This window comes from Monodon monoceros, unplaced genomic scaffold (genome assembly GCF_005190385.1).
Source record: "Monodon monoceros isolate NGI ecotype Baffin Bay Population unplaced genomic scaffold, NGI_Narwhal_1 Super_Scaffold_7, whole genome shotgun sequence".
Lineage (NCBI taxonomy): Eukaryota > Metazoa > Chordata > Mammalia > Artiodactyla > Monodontidae > Monodon > Monodon monoceros.
This window is the reverse complement of record NW_021703784.1, coordinates 107,328,669-107,345,123: the sequence shown is the minus strand read 5'-3', so window position 1 is coordinate 107,345,123 and position 16,455 is coordinate 107,328,669. Positions and strand designations below refer to the sequence as shown.

Sequence of the window (16,455 nt, the reverse complement as noted above, 5' to 3'; positions counted from 1 at the left end):
CCAGCCGCTCCGCGGCATGTGGGATCTTCCCGGACCAGGGCACGAACCCGGGTCCCCTGCACCGGCAGGTGGACTCTCAACCACTGCGCCACCAGGGAAGTCCCCCGACTCCATTTTAAATAAGGTTTCCCTTTGTTAATTTTCACACCTGCCACCTGGCCACCTGGGCCACAAAGTGTGGTGGGCCTTGCAGATGCCCTGCCCCTCCCCCTCTGGCCTGTCTCCAAGTCTCGCAGTGGGAGGGGTGAGGGGGCTGCAAGGTGTCCAGGGTGAAGCATCATGGTTAGGTCAGGGACTAGGCGGAGGTGAGACCCAGACGTCAGGCCCCAGGAGCAAAGCTGCAGGTGCAGGGGTCTCTGCAGAGTGCAGGGCTTCAGGGGAGAGGCACCAGGGGAAGAACAGGCTGGGCCAGTGGGTTACCAACCTTTCTGTGCCTCAGTTTCTCCTCTTTAAGCCAGAGATAAAAATAGAACCTGGGGGTGTAAAGATCACAACAGGTACCATTTGTGAAGCTGTTGGGAACTCTCTGCATTTAGAGTGAACAGTTCAGTAGTTTTTAGTATACTTATAGATACATGCAACCATCACCACAGTCAATTTTAGAATATTTTCATGTCCCTGAAAAGGAGCCCAGTACCCTTGAGCAGTCACTCCACATTCCCTTCCCAGCCTGTGGTGACCACTATTCTGTGTCCATGATTTGCCTATTCTGGCCTATTGACATCTCATATAAGTGGACCATACAGTATATAGTCTTCTTTTTTTTAATTTATTTGTTTGTTTATTTTTGGTTGCGTTGGGTCTTCGTTGCTGCGTGTGGGCTTTCTCTGGTTGTGGCGAGCGGGGGGCTACTTACTCTTCATTGCAGTGCGCGGGCTTCTCATTGCGGTGGCTTCTCTTGTTGCAGAGCACGGGCTGTAGAGCACAGGCTCAGTAGTTGTGGTACACGGGCTTTGTTGCTCCACGGCATGTGGGATCTTCCCGGAGCAGGGCTCGAACCTGTGTCTCCTGCATTGGCAGGCAGATTCTTAGCCCCTGCACCACCAGGGAAGCCCAGTATATAGTCTTTTGTGGCTGACTTCTTTCACTTAGCACAAAGTTTTCAAGCATAATGTACAACCCATGTTGTAGCATGTGTCAAAACTTCATTCCTTTTTACAGTTGAATAATTTTCCATTGTATGGATATACCACATTTTTTTGCTTGCATTCCTCAGTTGGTGGACATTAAGTTGCTTCCCCTTTGGTTATTATGAATTATGCTGCTATGAACATTGTGGAACTAATTAAAGAAACCAGCTAAAGCTGGAGTGGGGACAGGCCTGTAGGGGAAGCTCTCATGCCCTCAATGCATCGTCAATGACCCCCAAACAGTAAGAGATGTCCCCCTACACCTCTGACAGGAAGGCATCTCTATTAACTACCTAGCAGAAAGAAGAAAACTTCTCTCTGCTTCACTCTGATTGCAGCCAATCAGAGACTGCAGTGGCCCAACCTATGGGAAGCCTCCTTACTTTGGACCCCCAGCTCCTCCAGTGGACTCTATCAAAGCCCCTTCCAATCCCCCTTTTCCCTATAAAAGCAAGTTCCCTCTCCTTGTTCTCTGTATTTGCCTGTGGTCCACCATGGTTCACGTATCTCAAATTGCAATTTCTCTGCTATTCCTGAGTAAACTCACTTTTGCTAGTAAAATAACTAGCTATTTATATTATTGAAGTGGACACATGTGGTGTCAGTAGTGGGGTCTGGAGGCAAACCCCAAGGGATGAAATTGACTGAGGCATTGCACCAAGCCCTTTGTGCTTATTGCTTCTGTGAGTCGCCACCAGCTTTTGGTTTGGTGAGTCTCCTCTCGGATTCTGAGCCCTGCTCTTTTTGCGTTTTGAGCTCTCCAACTTTATTCAGGACAGAGGCTTTGTCCTTTCAGCGGTGTGGTTTCATCCTTGGTGAGTACTCAGCTGTTTTCTGGAGTGCACGGTAGCAAGGTTCTCTTTTGGGGACTGAGCTAATTGGGATCTAAGAGTTTTGTTTTATTCCCTTTGGAATCTGGGTTAGGACTCTAGCAACTTTCTTGGGTTTTCAGGAGGACTTAGGGAAATGGGATCCTGGCCATCTAAATGCTCTGAGGGGAGCTCTCCTTTGGGGACTCCAGCTGGTTTCATGTTTAAAATCTAGGGACCGCCCTACATGACTATTTTTTAACTAAGTGGGCCAAAGTAATCCAGAATTACAATGGCCATTATGGGAAACTTTTGATCTCCCCAAACTCGTTTTCCTTAAGATTAAATTGGAGGACTGCAGTTCTAAAATTAAACAAAACGAATGGTATATTTATTTTCATTGGTAATGCAAACAGAAAAAGAACCCCCCCACTACACCTCCGAAAGGAAGGCATCTCTACGGACCACCCAGCCGGAGGAAGGAAACTTCTCTCCTCCCACGGCAGCCCAGCCAATCAGAGACTGCAGTGGCCCAGCCCATGGGAAGCCTCCTTACTTTGGACCCCCAGCTCCTCCAATGGGCTCTGGATATCACAGCCCCTCCCAGCTCCCTTTTTTCCCTATAATAGCACGTTCTCCCTCCTTGTTCTCTGGATTTGCCAGTGGTCCACCATGGTTCAGAGATACTGAGCTGCAATTCCTCTGCTATTCCTGAATAAGCCTGCCTTTGCTGGTGAAATAACTGGCTATTTTATTATTAAAGGTGACAATATCCATGTACAGTTCTGCATGGACATATGTTTTCATTTCTTGAGTATATACGAATTGCTGTGTCACATGGTAACTAACTCTGTTTCACCCTTTGAGCAGCACTTTTTTTTAAAAAATTTATTTATTTTTTATTTTTGGCTGCGTTGGGTCTTCGTTGCTGCGCGCAGGCTTTCTCTGGTAGCGGCAAGTGGTGGCTACTCTTCATTGCGGTGAGCAGGATTCTCCTTGTGGTGGCTTCTCGTTGCGGAGCACAAGCTCTAGGCGTGCGGGCTTCAGTAGTTTAGAGCGCAGCCTTAGTAGTTGTGGCACATGGGCTTAGTTGCTCTGCAGCATGTGGGATCTTCCCAGACCAGGGCTTGAACCCGTGTCCCCTGCATTGGCAGGCGGATTCTTAACCACTGTGCCACCAGGCAAGTCCTGCCGGACTTTTTCAAATGGGTCAGAGCTAAATGTTTTTGCAGGGGGCTCTGTCTACATTAATAATTTAATAAATTGAGTCAACCAAGATCAGCATATCTACTACTTTCTTAAGAACTACTCTCAGGCCATGAAGAGGACTCTACAGGCTGGAGTCTGGAGCTCCCAATGGAGACTGGGGAGAACACGCCTGGGCCCAGGGTGTTGAGAAAGGGGGAGTGGTGGTGGCGCGCCGGCGGGGCAGGCCGCCTGGGGAGGAGGGTCTGGGCGGAGCTCGGGGAAGACTGCGGGGGAGGAGGGTCTGGGGCAGCCCGGGCGCCCCAGCAGTATGGGGAGACCTCGCTCTTCCCGCAACTTTGCCGCGCTGGTTACCTAGCAACCAGGCGGCATCCCTCCCAGCAAGCACTGCCTCTAACGCACGACATTGGGGACTACGAATCCCAGCATGCCTCGCGCCCAGGCGCTCGGACTACAGGTCCCACAATGCACCGCCCGCCCTTTTCTTGCCGCCCCCCGCCTTTGCTCTCCGGAGACCCTGCGGAGCGAGCGCCGCGACCCCTTCCCGGCGCTCTTCGCGCGGTCTCGCGGTGACTCTGGTGCGTGGGGTCAAGGCGCGGGGCAGAGCTGCTGGGGTCGGGGCGTCATGCGGAGGGGTGAGCGCAAGGGCACCGAGGGGCAGCGGCCGGGGTCCCCTGTGCGCGTGGGCAAGGCCTCGCTGGAGGAGCCGCTGGACGGCGCGGCCGCGGGCCGAGCGAGCGGGCCGGCCGCTGGCCGCCGCAGCACCGAGTCAGAGGTCTACGACGACGGCACCAACACCTTCTTCTGGTGAGGGACGGTGGTTCGCTTCAGTGCCGGCTGGGGTCGCGAGGGGCGTGGCCACGTCGTGCGGGTTGGGGATGCCCGCAGGACCCCGGGACCGGCCCCTTGCTGCTGCAGCCCCGACCCGGCCTCCCCGGTGGTCCAGCCCCTCATCTCTGCTCCCTGCCCCCTCTCCTGGGAGGACTTGGCTCCGAAGTCACCTCAGAAAGGCTTTTCCTGCCCTCCGTGTCCGCAGTCCCCCTCTGCCCTCCGTCGTGATCCCTTTCGCTGACGGTGCTGATGCCGTGTGAAATGATCGTCTCCTCCCCCGGCACGTGGCGGTAATATCGACACCTTACTCCGCGCCAGGAGCTGAGCGAACGAGTGTAGAGGAAGGCTCTTCCTCTCTTTAGTGGCTCCTCGCGAGGCCAGCCCTTTGACCCGTGTGCAGCTCGGTCCCGGCCAAGCCTCGGGATCAGGCTGCCCTCTAGTCTACCTTCGCGGGGGTCAGGGAGGGAGGGGCCGCCAGGAGCAGAGTTGGAAGAGTTCATGATGTTGCTTTAGGCCGAGTTGGGCACTTCTGCGTTTGAGGGTCCAGGAAAGCAGTCTTGGACCAACAGGTCCCAGGTGTGGCTCGTGCACCTGATGGCTCAGTGACCTTGGGCTACCCTTCGCCAGTCTGAGCTTCTCTTTCCTTGCTTCTTAGAGGCACAAACCCCATACGCTAGAAAGTGTGCTTCTTGAGAGGAGGGCTGTGGCCGTTCTATGCTGTTCAGTTCACGGCCACCTAAAGTTGTATCCCGTGGTAGGCCCTGGGGACATTTGTGGCTTTGGTGCCAAGAGAGCTCATGGGAGAGACAGACGTGTAGGCAGCAAGGATGCCATGTGGAAGCAGCTCCTCAGAGAGCCTGGGACCGCAGAGAAAATGTGATCAGGAAAGGAGGAGAGCCTGACAGAGCCACTGGACAGTCGGCGAGGTGCCACACAGCTGGAAACCTCAGGGGAGGTGCACGTGGGGCCACTGGTGTCTTGCTTGTATCTGACTCGGGAGAGACAGGGAAGCGGATGTGGTGGGGGAGGCATCCCTGCATCTAACGAGGTCGGGATCTTCCCTGTGGGTGTGGGCAGCTACTGCTGGGGGTGGCCACCCAGCCCTGCTCTGGGAAGATACTGTGCTCCAGTGGCCTGGAGCCAGGGGGAGGGGGAGAGGGGTGGGGTGCCCTCCTCGGCGGGGGTGTGGCCCCAGAGCTAGAGACATTCTGTGAGTGGACCAGGCGTCTCCTGCTCTGGGAACAGGGCCCCTTCAGACTTCAGGGCAGAGGGCACCGTCCTCCGACAGCCCGGCTGGTCACCACAGGAGGGAGACTGAGGTTCTGGAGTGGTGCCCAGGCTTGCTTTCCTTTCCCGTTCATTCAGTGCATATTTTGGGGGTGCCAGTTGCTGTTCTAGGGGATACAACAGAGAACTAAACAAGAAACTTAGGTTCTGGCACAAGACTGGAGCCTCAGAAGGCTCAGCATGTTGGCCAAGGGGGTGCTGAGTGGTGCTCACAGAAGCCAGAGGGTAACGAGGGCACGTGCGGGTTTCTTTAGAAGCACAGAGCAGCGGCCCGCGGGTCCCTGCCCATGGGGACACAGAAAGGCCTGCCGTAGCTGCGCTCACTTGTGGGGAGGCCTGATGGAGCCAGGAGGGCGCGCCGCGGGGCTGCCAGTTCCGGGTACCGGCCTCCTGGGCGGGTGTCTGCAGCCTCTGCACCGCAGGTGTGTGGGCTGCTGGCGTGTGTGGTTGTTGCTGCGTCCCGGGCCTCTGCCCTCACCTGTGCAGGGGAAGAAGCTTCACGTTTCCTCAAGGCAGGTAACCAGATGCTCACCTGGCGAGAATGACTTATTTTTACTTGTAGGGCCCAGCCACTTACCTTTTTCTGAGTCTCTCATCATTGACTTGCTGTGCTGGGATTTTAAAAACTCTTTATTTTGAGTTTTAGGGAATTTTATTAATGGATGTTACCAAAAAATTAACCTAAAGACTAAAAAGTATGTATTTGTGGAAACGACTGTATGTTCCAAAATGACTTGAAAGAATTCTTGCATGTTCAAAACCTTGTTTTTACAGTTTTCGTTTCCAAAGGAGCTTGGGCTTCTTGGGGGCCATGTATGAGGATTGTGAGTTTCTTTGTCATTACTTGTCAGCCACAGAGTATGGAATTAGGATTCAGTTGTGGAGCCCAAGGCTGGGCTGCCCCAAACTGGACCTCGGGGAAGGGGCAAGATGAATCGCCGTTGGGTCACCACGCTTTGAGTCAGGGACAAGATGGATGGCTGTGACATTTTGGAAATGCTCACTGCATGCTCACATCTTACAGCATTGAGCGTTTGGTGAGCGCGGGCTCTGCTGTCAGCAACACATCTCACAGTAGCTGTGAGGATTTGTGGGGCAGATCTGAGACGCCCCACGTACCTCAGTCAGTGTGTGTTGGGGTTTGCCAGCTTCGCCCACATCAGGGCAGCATGACTTGCCAGCTGGTGCCTTTTTGGTCCTGCTGGTCAGCAGGCCAGGAGGGTCGGTGGCCCCAGGTGCCTCTCGCAGGCCTGGGACAGGCCTTCTGGTCTTGACGTTACCTGGCCGAGCCGCCGCTGTGCACTCAGTCTCACAGCCACATCTTTGTACCTTCTCTGATTGGTTTGGCAGGCTGCCTCCCTGCCCGCTCGGCATATGAGTATGGTCACCTCTAGACAGGGGCTGACAACTGGGTATTTTCCTCTCACCATGGCAGGGAGCCTGCTGTCTTCATGCCCTCACCCTGGCCCAGTGGCTGGAGTCACAGGATTTACGGCCGATCTCTCCCTGTGCCTGGATCCCCACGTCATCTGTTAGTCACTCAACCAAACGGTGCATTTGTCTTCCTGGGCACCGGGAACTAGGAGCAAGAGGTCGTTGCCCAGCTCTGGTATCCGAGAGGGACATGGAATCTTCCCTGCTGTCCTGCACCACCGACCTGTTGTTTTTATCACGTCTCTGTGGCCACAGTGAACATGCAGAGCTTTTCCAGCCCCAGCATCCTCGCTTTGCCACATCAAGTCCATCTCAGTCCGTCTGGCCTCTCCCCTTGGGCTCTGGTGGTCCCCATCACACAGTGTTCATGAGGACAGTACCTGATCTGCCCAGCCTTCCCATCTCAGCGGCTCCGTCTTCCTTCCTGGCCACCTGGGTTTCCTTCTAGTCTCACTTCCCTTCTGTCTGGAGACCTTCCTGGAGTGAGTGATTCTTTTAGAGCAGGTCTGCCGGCACCGGATTCTCTACTTCTTCCTCATCCACGAATGTTTAGTTCACCTTCGTTTCTCAAGGATGTTTTTGCTGTACATGGGATCCTGGTTTAACATTTCTTTTCTTTCACTGCTTTACAAATTTTGTCCCACTTCCTCTGGCCTCCATGGTTTCTGAGGAGAAATCTGAGCTCAGACTTGGTGTTTGAGCTGAAAAGAAGCCTGGTGAGGAGTCTGTGCTGTGGTGGCTGAAAAGCAGGGACCTTTGGGACCAATTCTCACATCTTGATTTCTGACTTTATTCCTGTTTTTTGCTTTTTTCCTCTGGAAATGCTCACCAGGGTAGGCGTGACTCTGCCTCTTGGGGCAGGCAGTGGGCATTCTGGAGCTCAGGGGACCGGGCCTGCCTGCCGGCCTGCCTGCCAAGGGTGCTGTCCCGTGGCTCCGCCCACGCCCCGCCAGGCACGTCTACACAGGCCTGGAGCTGAACCCCGCCGGCCCTGAGCGGTTCTGCTCAGTCACGCTCGGCCGGCTTGGGCTCCACGTCCTGTCCAGCACGTCAGCTGTACCTTCTGGGCAGATCCAGACCAGCCACTCCCAGCATCTCCTGCCTGCCCTGGAGGGTCGCGAGGCAGCCCCGTCTGCTCTGGGCTCTGCAGCGGCTCTTGCCCCACCGACGTGAGTCCGGGCCTCCCAGGGCAGGACCCCCTCCTCCAGCCATGGTGGCCCCTCAGCCCTTTGCTCTCGCGTTGCTGGCCTGGACCTGCGTCCCCAGGTGTCCTGCGTGAGGCCCTCCCTAATTCTGCACCCCACCCCACCCCGCTTCATTGACTCCACACCCAGCCCTCTGTGTGTCTTGCTGTGTTGGAACGACAGCTCAGGGAGACAGGATTGGGGTTTGTTGGCACCGGGTAGCTGCTCTGCGCCGCTTAGTGTCTGTGTCACTTAGGCCACTGGCCCTGGGTCTCATCACCTCGCGGCGAGGGTTTATGAGGTGATACAGGTGGGCCAGAGGCATCCTGAGCAGGGCTCAGACCCCAGACCCTCACCACCGAGCTGCGTGACCCTGACACTGCCGTTTATAGCTCTGACCAGCCTCAGGCGCCAAGGTGACGGAGAGGCCCATGACTTACTGTTGTCACCCTCATAATCCAGATGCCCTCGGTCCCTGGTGGGTTCTCAGTGACTCTTGTTCTCCCTGCTAAAATCTGATGTCCCCTCTGGGGTGGGAAGGGTGGGCCATGTCCTAGACCCAGGAGAGGCAGCTGAGTCCCTCTGTGTGTAGGTGTTGGCTAATGTCCAGCAGAGGATCAGTTTCTAGGTCACCACATCCAGAGAACCTTAGGAGTGAAGGTCTAAAGTAGAACCTTATAATGTAGTCTGTGTGCTGTAATTATTCCACAGATCTCTCGGGCACTGAAATGTTTACTATACAGAGTTCAGCTGAAAGGCTGAGATTTTCCTGAAGTTCCTTCATGGCCTAGGACTCAAATGTGAATATATTAACATTGAATTTTATGAAAATAGTTAAAATAGGAGTTTTGTTCACTTCTAATAGTTTTAAATGCCAGTATTGTGAAATATGGCAAAAGAATGTGCTCTCTGCTTTCTTTACTTGGAGCTGACTTATCTGAACATGACTGTTTTTGTTTTCACAAAGAAAATAAAATTTAAGTGGAGGGCGTAACACCTGAATAGATGGAGAGATACTCATTGTCTTGTGGATGGGGAACTCTCATCTAGTTGTGACTCATCGGTTCTTCCAGGGCTAATTTATAAATTCAGTTCAGGGCTTCCCTGGTGGCGCAGTGGTTGAGAGTCCACCTGCCAATGCAGGGGACGCGGGTTCGTGCCCCGGTCTGGGAGGATCCCACGTGCCGCGGAGAGGCTGGGCCCGTGAGCCATGGCCGCTGAGCCTGTGCGTCCGGAGCCTGTGCTCCGCAACGGGAGAGGCCACAGCAGTGAGAGGCCCGTGTACCGCAAAAAAAGAAAAAAAAAAAATCAGTGCAGTTCCAATTAGAATCCTACTAGAATTATTTGTGGCAGCTGTCAGACTGATGTCACAGTTAAGATGGGAGAGGAAATATGCAAGAATAATGAGGATGGAGAAGAGGACTGGTCTGCCGGACGTCGGGATGGGCTCTAACTATGGTCCAGGTCTCTAGCGCCAGCCTAATCTCATGCAGCCCCACTCTTGCTTTTTAGAAAATTACTTGAATCAAGGTACGATTGCTTTCCATGACACACACCCACTTGAGGGTCCGTATCCACACTCCAGCGCCTTACACATGGTGCCCACCACCGGGGTAGGGATGCAGGACATTCCATCATCTTGGAAGCTGCTGCCCTAGCACCTCCCCTGCCAATCTGCCATCCATGCTCTATCGCCACCTCTTGTGAGTCTTGTCGGTGGAAACAGGCAGCAGGTTGCTTTCATGCCTGGCTGTCAGCATGGGGTTAACGTCCACGTACAAGTCTTTGAATGGACATATGCTTTCATTTTTCACAAGTAAACACTTGGAAGGAATGGCTGGCTTGGGTGATAGACTCTGTTTAACTTTGTAAGAAACTGGGAAGCATTTTCAAAGCGGCTGCACCCTTTTGCAGCCCCACCTGGAATGTGTGTGTTGGTGGCTCCGCGTCCTCGCGAGGACCCTTCCTCGAAGGCACTCGTGCCGTCCGTGATCCCGTCCCAGGGGCGGGCGCTGCTGACTGCCATGCTGCATGTCTGCTGCCACGACGACCAGGGATGCTGCACATCTTTTCCTGTGGTATTGGCCATTTGTTGATCTTTTTCTTTGACGTGTGTGTTCAGTCTTTCGTTCGTGTTTCGGGAGATCGTCTTTATCGTTGAGCTGTAAGAGCTCTTTGTGTGTTCTGGGTACAAAGGCCTTTGTCGGGTGTACGTGTCATCAGTGTTTTCTCCCGGCTGGTGGCTGGCTTTTTCGTTTCTTCACTGCGTGTTTCACGGAGTTTCGACAGGAGGCCAGTACTGGGCTCGATGCTTTTCGTGTGTTTGTTCACTCGTCTTCAGGGTGCCCTTCAAGGCTGGAGGTGCCCTCGTTTAGAAATGCAGGGCTGCATCGTCTCTCCACGGACACGGAAGCTGGGCCTCTGCCCCCTCTGCAGTCAGTTGTTCAGCGCAGAGGGGCCCCAGCGGGTATGTGGCTGGGCGGCGTGCGGTCGGGTGCTGGACTTGTCGTGGGCCCTGGTTCCAGGAGAGGCCTCCCACTGCCTGCCGAGCGCCGCCCCTTTCCCACATCGGGGCTCTGGAGGCCCAGCCAGGGTGGGCAGGCGGAAGCGGGGAGCCCATGTCTCACCCCCACCGGGCAGCCATCTCTCTGCCCGGTCTTCTGGGCCGGCGGCCGTGGCCGGCCCACGCCCTTCTTGCTCCGGCCCTGGGGCCTCTCTCTGCTGCCAGTGCTCCGCTGTCATCCCGGCGAATCTCTCAGCCATGGTCACTTAATGAATCACGAGGTTGGTCTCGGGGCGATCTTGCTCGGTGCCCGGAGCCCACTTAACCGGCCGCCTGGTCCCTCTGTAGCAGAGCCACCTGCCCGGGACGCCTCGAGCCAACGTGCCGTCTGCTCTCCCCGCCCGAACGGGCCGCCGCGCCGGCACAGCACCATCTGGGAGTCATGCAGCCGTAGCTGGCGCTCGGGGGATTTTGAGCTGGAGGTCGAGGGCCGAGCTCGCTCCTCTGGCGGCCCGTCGCGCCGCGGTCCCACGCGTGCTTTCCGTGCACCGACGCGGGCTGTTTGCGTTGCAGGCGGGCCCACACCCTGAGCGTGCTCTTCATCCTCACCTGCGTGCTGGGCTACGTGACACTGCTGGAAGAGACACCGCGGGACACAGCCTACAACACCAAGAGGTACCGGCCCGGCCCAGCCTCGCTCCACGCGGCTGGCGGGGTCTCTGGGTGCTGTGTGGCACTTTCAGCCCCTCTTCTGCCCGTCCCCATCCCTGGGATCGACAGCACGGCTCCCGTGGGACCCCCCGCTCATGCTGCATTTGCGCGCGAGAAACCAGAAGGTGCTGTGGCGGCTCCAGGGAGGGGTCTAAAGGGGTTCAGGTCAGTTCCGATGGGGCGGCTTCCCCACACATCCCACCCTCAGTACCCCAGGCCCCACCTGAGTGTGCCGCAGGTCAGCTCAGTTCTGACACCATCCCAGGCAGTGCCAGGCCCCACGGTCCCGGGCTCGGTCCGGCCAGACTTCATTCCCTCCCCACTTAGACCCCAGTCGCAAGAGCGGTCATCACCTGACGGGCTGTAAACCATAGGTTCCCACCGCCTCCTCCTTGGGTGCAATTAATTTGCTAGGGCGGCTCACAGAACTCAGAGAAGCATTTTACTTATTTATTATCAAAGGTTTTTTCATAGAAAGATGGAGGAACAGCTAGATGGGAGAGATGTGTAGGGCAAGGTGTGGGGATGGGACGCAGAGCGTCCACGCGGTCACCAGCCTGGGGGCTCTGAACCCCCGTGCTGCTGGGGTTTAGGGAGGCCCTCCTCACATGGCGTGATTGATTAAATCACTGGCCACTGGCGATTGACTTAATCTTTACCCCTTCCCAGGGGTCTGGGGGTAGGACGGAGAGTTCCAGACCAGCCCTCCAGTCGTCTGCTTGGCCCCCTGGCAACCAGCTCCCATCCGGAGGTGGGGTCCAAAAGTCACCTCGTTAACATAACAAAAGATACCTTTGTAGCCCTCAGCGCTTGGGCAATACCAGGGGTTTTAGGAGCTCTGGCCTGAAACAGATGAAGACCAAATACGTATTTCTTGCTATAAATCACAATATCACAGTGACCGTGAATTTGAGTGTCTGGGCTTTTTGTGAGGCCAGGGGTGGTTCCCATCAGCTAGCACCATTCTTCTACACTCTGTTGACTAGAAGACTTTTTGAAAGTTTTAAACTGGCTTTAGGAGTCTGGTGGTCCATCTCCTCCTGCAGGGCAGGAAGTGGGTAGACTGTCTTTCCAGCATTATCTCCAGAAATAGACCAGCTGGTAGGTTTGTGTCCTTTGCCTGAATCCCATGGATTCTGGAGCCAGTCTCAGAAGTGCGTGGGGAAGACTAGCTGGTTTCAGAACTCGTTTCTGTGCATTTTCTACGCTGGACGGACTCACCTCTCCCTCTCTGGTGCCATGAAGCCCCTGTTGCTGTTCTGATCCTGGGGCCCAGGCTCCACCTGCTGTGGTGGGACAGCAAGAGGAGGCCAGGCAGGGACAGAGGTGGAGGGCGGCATCCGGAGCCCAGAGGTGGCAGGAGACCGTTGGTCAGCTTTGGGTGGTGGGCTGGGCTCGTACACCTTCACCCTTGGGGTCCAACCCTCCGCCTGGACTGTGGTGTAGACGCCTGGGTCCAGGACACCAGGAGGTGTGTGTTACCCTCCCCTGTAAGGCGCAGGCCTCCCGCCCGGGCTGCCCAGCCCTCCTCAGCCCTGTGTGATCACACCGCAGGCCTGGCAGCAGGGGTCGCGGAGCCCAGAGCAGAGGAGGCAGCTGGGCTCCTCTTTGGGCCCCTCTGGGTGGGTCTCTGAGGGGGACGCTGGGCCTGTGGACCTGGAGACGGAGCCCCACGTCTGCCTCAAGGGGGTTTCCAGCTGGAACCTGGCCTTTCCTGTGCATTTGTTTGCCAGCACGTGGTTATGGAGGGTTTGCAGCGTCTGCTGGGCACAGCCAGGCAGGGAGGATCAAAAAGGTAGAGCTTGGTCACACTGAAGAGGTGTCCCCACGTGGCTATGAAGTTGGGCTAGAGATGAGCAGTTGTGACGTCACAGGGCAAGACCAGTCACAAGGACGAGCGGGCCCCCCCCACAGCAAGAGTGGGCCCAGCAGCGTGTCCCGGGATGCCTCCCGAGGCAGGGGCCCAGGCGAGTCACAAAGCCTTGCTGCCCTGGGCCCTGCCCTGCGCCCAGGGGCCCAGGGGCTCAGACCCCCAACGTCGAGGGGGCTTGTTGGCCTCGTCCGGGACAGCAGCTGTGGACCCAGGTGGGTGCTTCCCCACCTCTTCTTCCTGCACTGGCCTTTCTCCTGAGCTGTTTCTGCCCGAGAGAGGTTGGCACAGTGAGCCCAGAAGGTGCCACCAAGAGGGACACCTGGGTCCTCTCCCTGGGGTCCCCTGTGTGATTTCATTGAAGGCGGGGCCGGGGGAAGGCAGGTGGGTGGGAATTCGAGGGCCCCAGGCACTGCTCTGCCCTGAAGTTCTGTGCTCTGGGGACACAGGACATCGTAGCCACCGTCTCTGGCCCTCTCGGCCCACTGCAGGGGCACAGAGGAGCTGCCCTCCTGGCCCTGTACGGCTGCTGGTGGTGCCTGGAGCCCCGCCCTCACCTGTCCGAGGCTCTGCGGCTTCCTCCAGGGACCGTCACATACGCGTGGGGGTTCATTTCTGCTGAGCCCGCTCTCACCCCCGTGGACCCCAGAGGGGCGCACAGCCTGCCCCCCACGTCAGCACGTCTGCCTGGGCTGTGATGAGGTCCCCCGGTCTCGGGAGGCCGCTGGGGCTGCTGGTTTTTATTGTGTCAGAGGTTTTGATGCTCTCAGGGGAAGGTTTTGTATATGTAAAATACTTCCCAAAGGTTATGGCTTTTTTTTTAATTTAATATTTACGTTGTTAAAAATCTAGGAAATTGGTTCGTTTCCCTTAAGCTTTCAATTTCACCTTGTGTGTCATTGTGGATCTAACAAGTTCTGTCACTTTAAGGGAGTAGATTTTTCTTCCTAGGCCAACTTTATTGTTGTGTCATTTAATATAACATGCACGTAATTAAAACGTATGGCTTATCTACGTGCCACAACTAGGTGGAGGTACACGCTGAGTTTCCTCTGAGGGCCGCGGTCAGTGTGCACTGCTGGCCACAGGCTACCACCGATCTGTCCCCACAGGCCCTTCTTGCCTGTTGTACAGTGTCATCCAGCATGCTCCCTTGTGTCTGGCCCCTCCCACTCGGCATGATGGTTTTGTGACACCCACGTTGCCGTGTCTGTCAGCAGTCATCCTGGTCCATTGCCAAGGGGTGGTCCACCGTGTGGACACGCCACAGTTCCTTGATCCATTATCTGTTGGTGACATTGGGATGTTTACATATATATATACACATATGCATGTGTAAATGTGTAAATAAATCAATACATGTACAATATAAACATATTTTGCATATTTGTAATGTGTAGAAATATAATGTATTCACAGTACTGAAGCACAGAGGCAGAGGCCTGACCGTAAAGCTGTGCAGTGGTGGTCAGGACAGTGGTGCTGGCAGAGGCTGGACAAGTAGAGAGCCCAGAAGTAGCCCCACGCAAAGAGGAGCAAAGGCAAGTCAGTGGAGAAAGGAGAATTTTCAACAAAATAATCTAGATACAGACCTTACACTTTTCACAATAATGAATTCGAAATGGATTATAGACCTAAATAGAAAATAGAAAACTATAAAACTTCTTGAAGAAAACGTGGGAGAAAATCTGGTGACCTTGAGTTTGATGATGCCTTTTTTTTTTGGCCTCGCCGTGAGGCATGTGGGATCTTAGTTCCCTGAGCAGGGATCAAACCCGCGCTCCCTGCAGTGGAAGTGTGGAGTCTCAACCACTGGACCTAACCACTGGACCGCCAGGGAAGTCCCAATGACTTTTTAGATAGAACACCTAAAGCATGATCCGCAGAAGAAAAAACTGATAAGTCGGACTTGATTAAAATTAAAAACTTCTGCTCTGCAAAACATAACAAAGAAAAGACAAGCCACAGGCTGGTGGGAAACGTTTGCCAAATACGCGTCTGATGAAGTATGTGTGTTCACTGTGCAGAGAGCTCTTGAAGCTCAGCGGGAGGAAAACCAGCAGCACAGTTCCAAGCCGGGCAGAAGGTCTGGACGGACACCAAAGAGGACACAAGTGCGTGAAAGGATGCGCTCAGCACCATGCATCAGCTTGGAGATGCCACTACACACCTGCTCGAGTGGCCAGGATTGAAAACACGGCAACACTGGGCGCTGGCGAGGACCTGAGCAACAGGAACTCTCATTCATCACCGGCAGGAACATGAATGGGGCAGCCGCTTTGGAAGACGGTTGGAGACTCTCTCAGAGAACTAAACATAATCCAGCAGCTGTGCGCCTTGGTATTTACCCAGAGGAGCTGAAAACTTAAGTCCACACCCAAACATGGACATTTGTAGCGGCTTTGTTCACAATCACCAAAACTTGGAAGCCACCAAAATGTCCTTAGTGGGTGAATGGGTAAACAAACTGGTACCTTCATGCAATGGAATATCATTAAGTAATAAACAGAAATGAGCTATCAGGCCATGGAGACAGAGACGAAGCTTAAATGCATATTGTTGAGGGAAAGAAGCCAGCCTGAAAAGGCTACATACTGTATGAGTCCAACGCTGTGACATTCTGGAAAAGGCAAAAACTATGTGATGGTAGAAAGATCAGTGGTTTCCGGGGCAGGGGGAGAATGAATAGATGGAGTGTGAGATTTTTTTAGGCTCTTGAAACTGTTCTGTTGATATTGTAATGGTGAATGCAGGACGCTGTGTGTTTGTCAAAACCCGTAGGACTGAACAACACAAAGAGTAAACCTAAGTATGCAAATTTTAAAAATCGTTTAGGGGCTTCCCTGGTGGTGCAGTGGTTAAGAATCCTCCTGCCAATGCAGGGGACACGGGTTTGAGCCCTGGTCCGGGAAGATCCCACATGCCACGGAGCAACTAAGCCCGTGCGCCACAACTTCTGAGCCTGCGCTCTAGAGCCCGCGAGCCACAACTACTGAAGCCCGCGCGCCTAGAACTCGTGCCCTGCAGCAAGAGAAGCCACTGCAATGAGAAGCCCACGCACCACGATGAAGAGTAGCCCCCACTCGCCGCAACTAGAGAAAGCGTTCGTGCAGCAACGAAGACCCAACGCAGCCAAAAATAAATAAATTAAAAAAAAAAAAAAAGTCGTTTAAGAGGTGGAAGACCCCAGGAAGGAATGCAGACTGTGACAGGAGAACCTACAAAAGGTGCTGACCTGAGTCACTTTGGAAACGAGTGAGGTCTGTAGGCCTGAAGGCAAGGGATGTGCACACAGCACTGGGCTCTAGTGGTGAAGTTGTTTCCCATGGGGCATGGGTTAACAGCTGTGTCCCTGCTGTACACGTGCGCTGGGATTGAACAGGAAAGTACACGGATGGTGGGGGCCGGGATTCTCACCCCGGAGGAGTGGGAGGTTACAGGCGACCAAGGGGAGAATGATCCGTGGATAACAGATGCTGGTTGGAGACTT

The 16,455-nt window shown here is 54.8% G+C and overlaps 1 protein-coding gene across 2 annotated transcripts in view; it reads left to right on the top strand.

The window, feature by feature from the left end:
- The first annotated feature begins 3,613 nt into the window (after positions 1 to 3,613).
- PTDSS2 (phosphatidylserine synthase 2) overlaps positions 3,614 to 16,455 on the top strand; it is a 29,407-nt gene continuing 16,565 nt past the window's right edge. The window contains exons 1-2 of one of the 2 annotated variants that reach the window (XM_029207738.1): positions 3,614 to 3,952; positions 10,958 to 11,059. In XM_029207738.1, coding sequence (XP_029063571.1) covers positions 3,771 to 3,952; positions 10,958 to 11,059 — 284 coding nt within the window. In that variant the 5' untranslated portion in view covers positions 3,614 to 3,770. The remainder of the gene's footprint in view (positions 3,953 to 10,957; positions 11,060 to 16,455) is intronic. The other variant, XM_029207737.1, reaches the window with a different exon arrangement.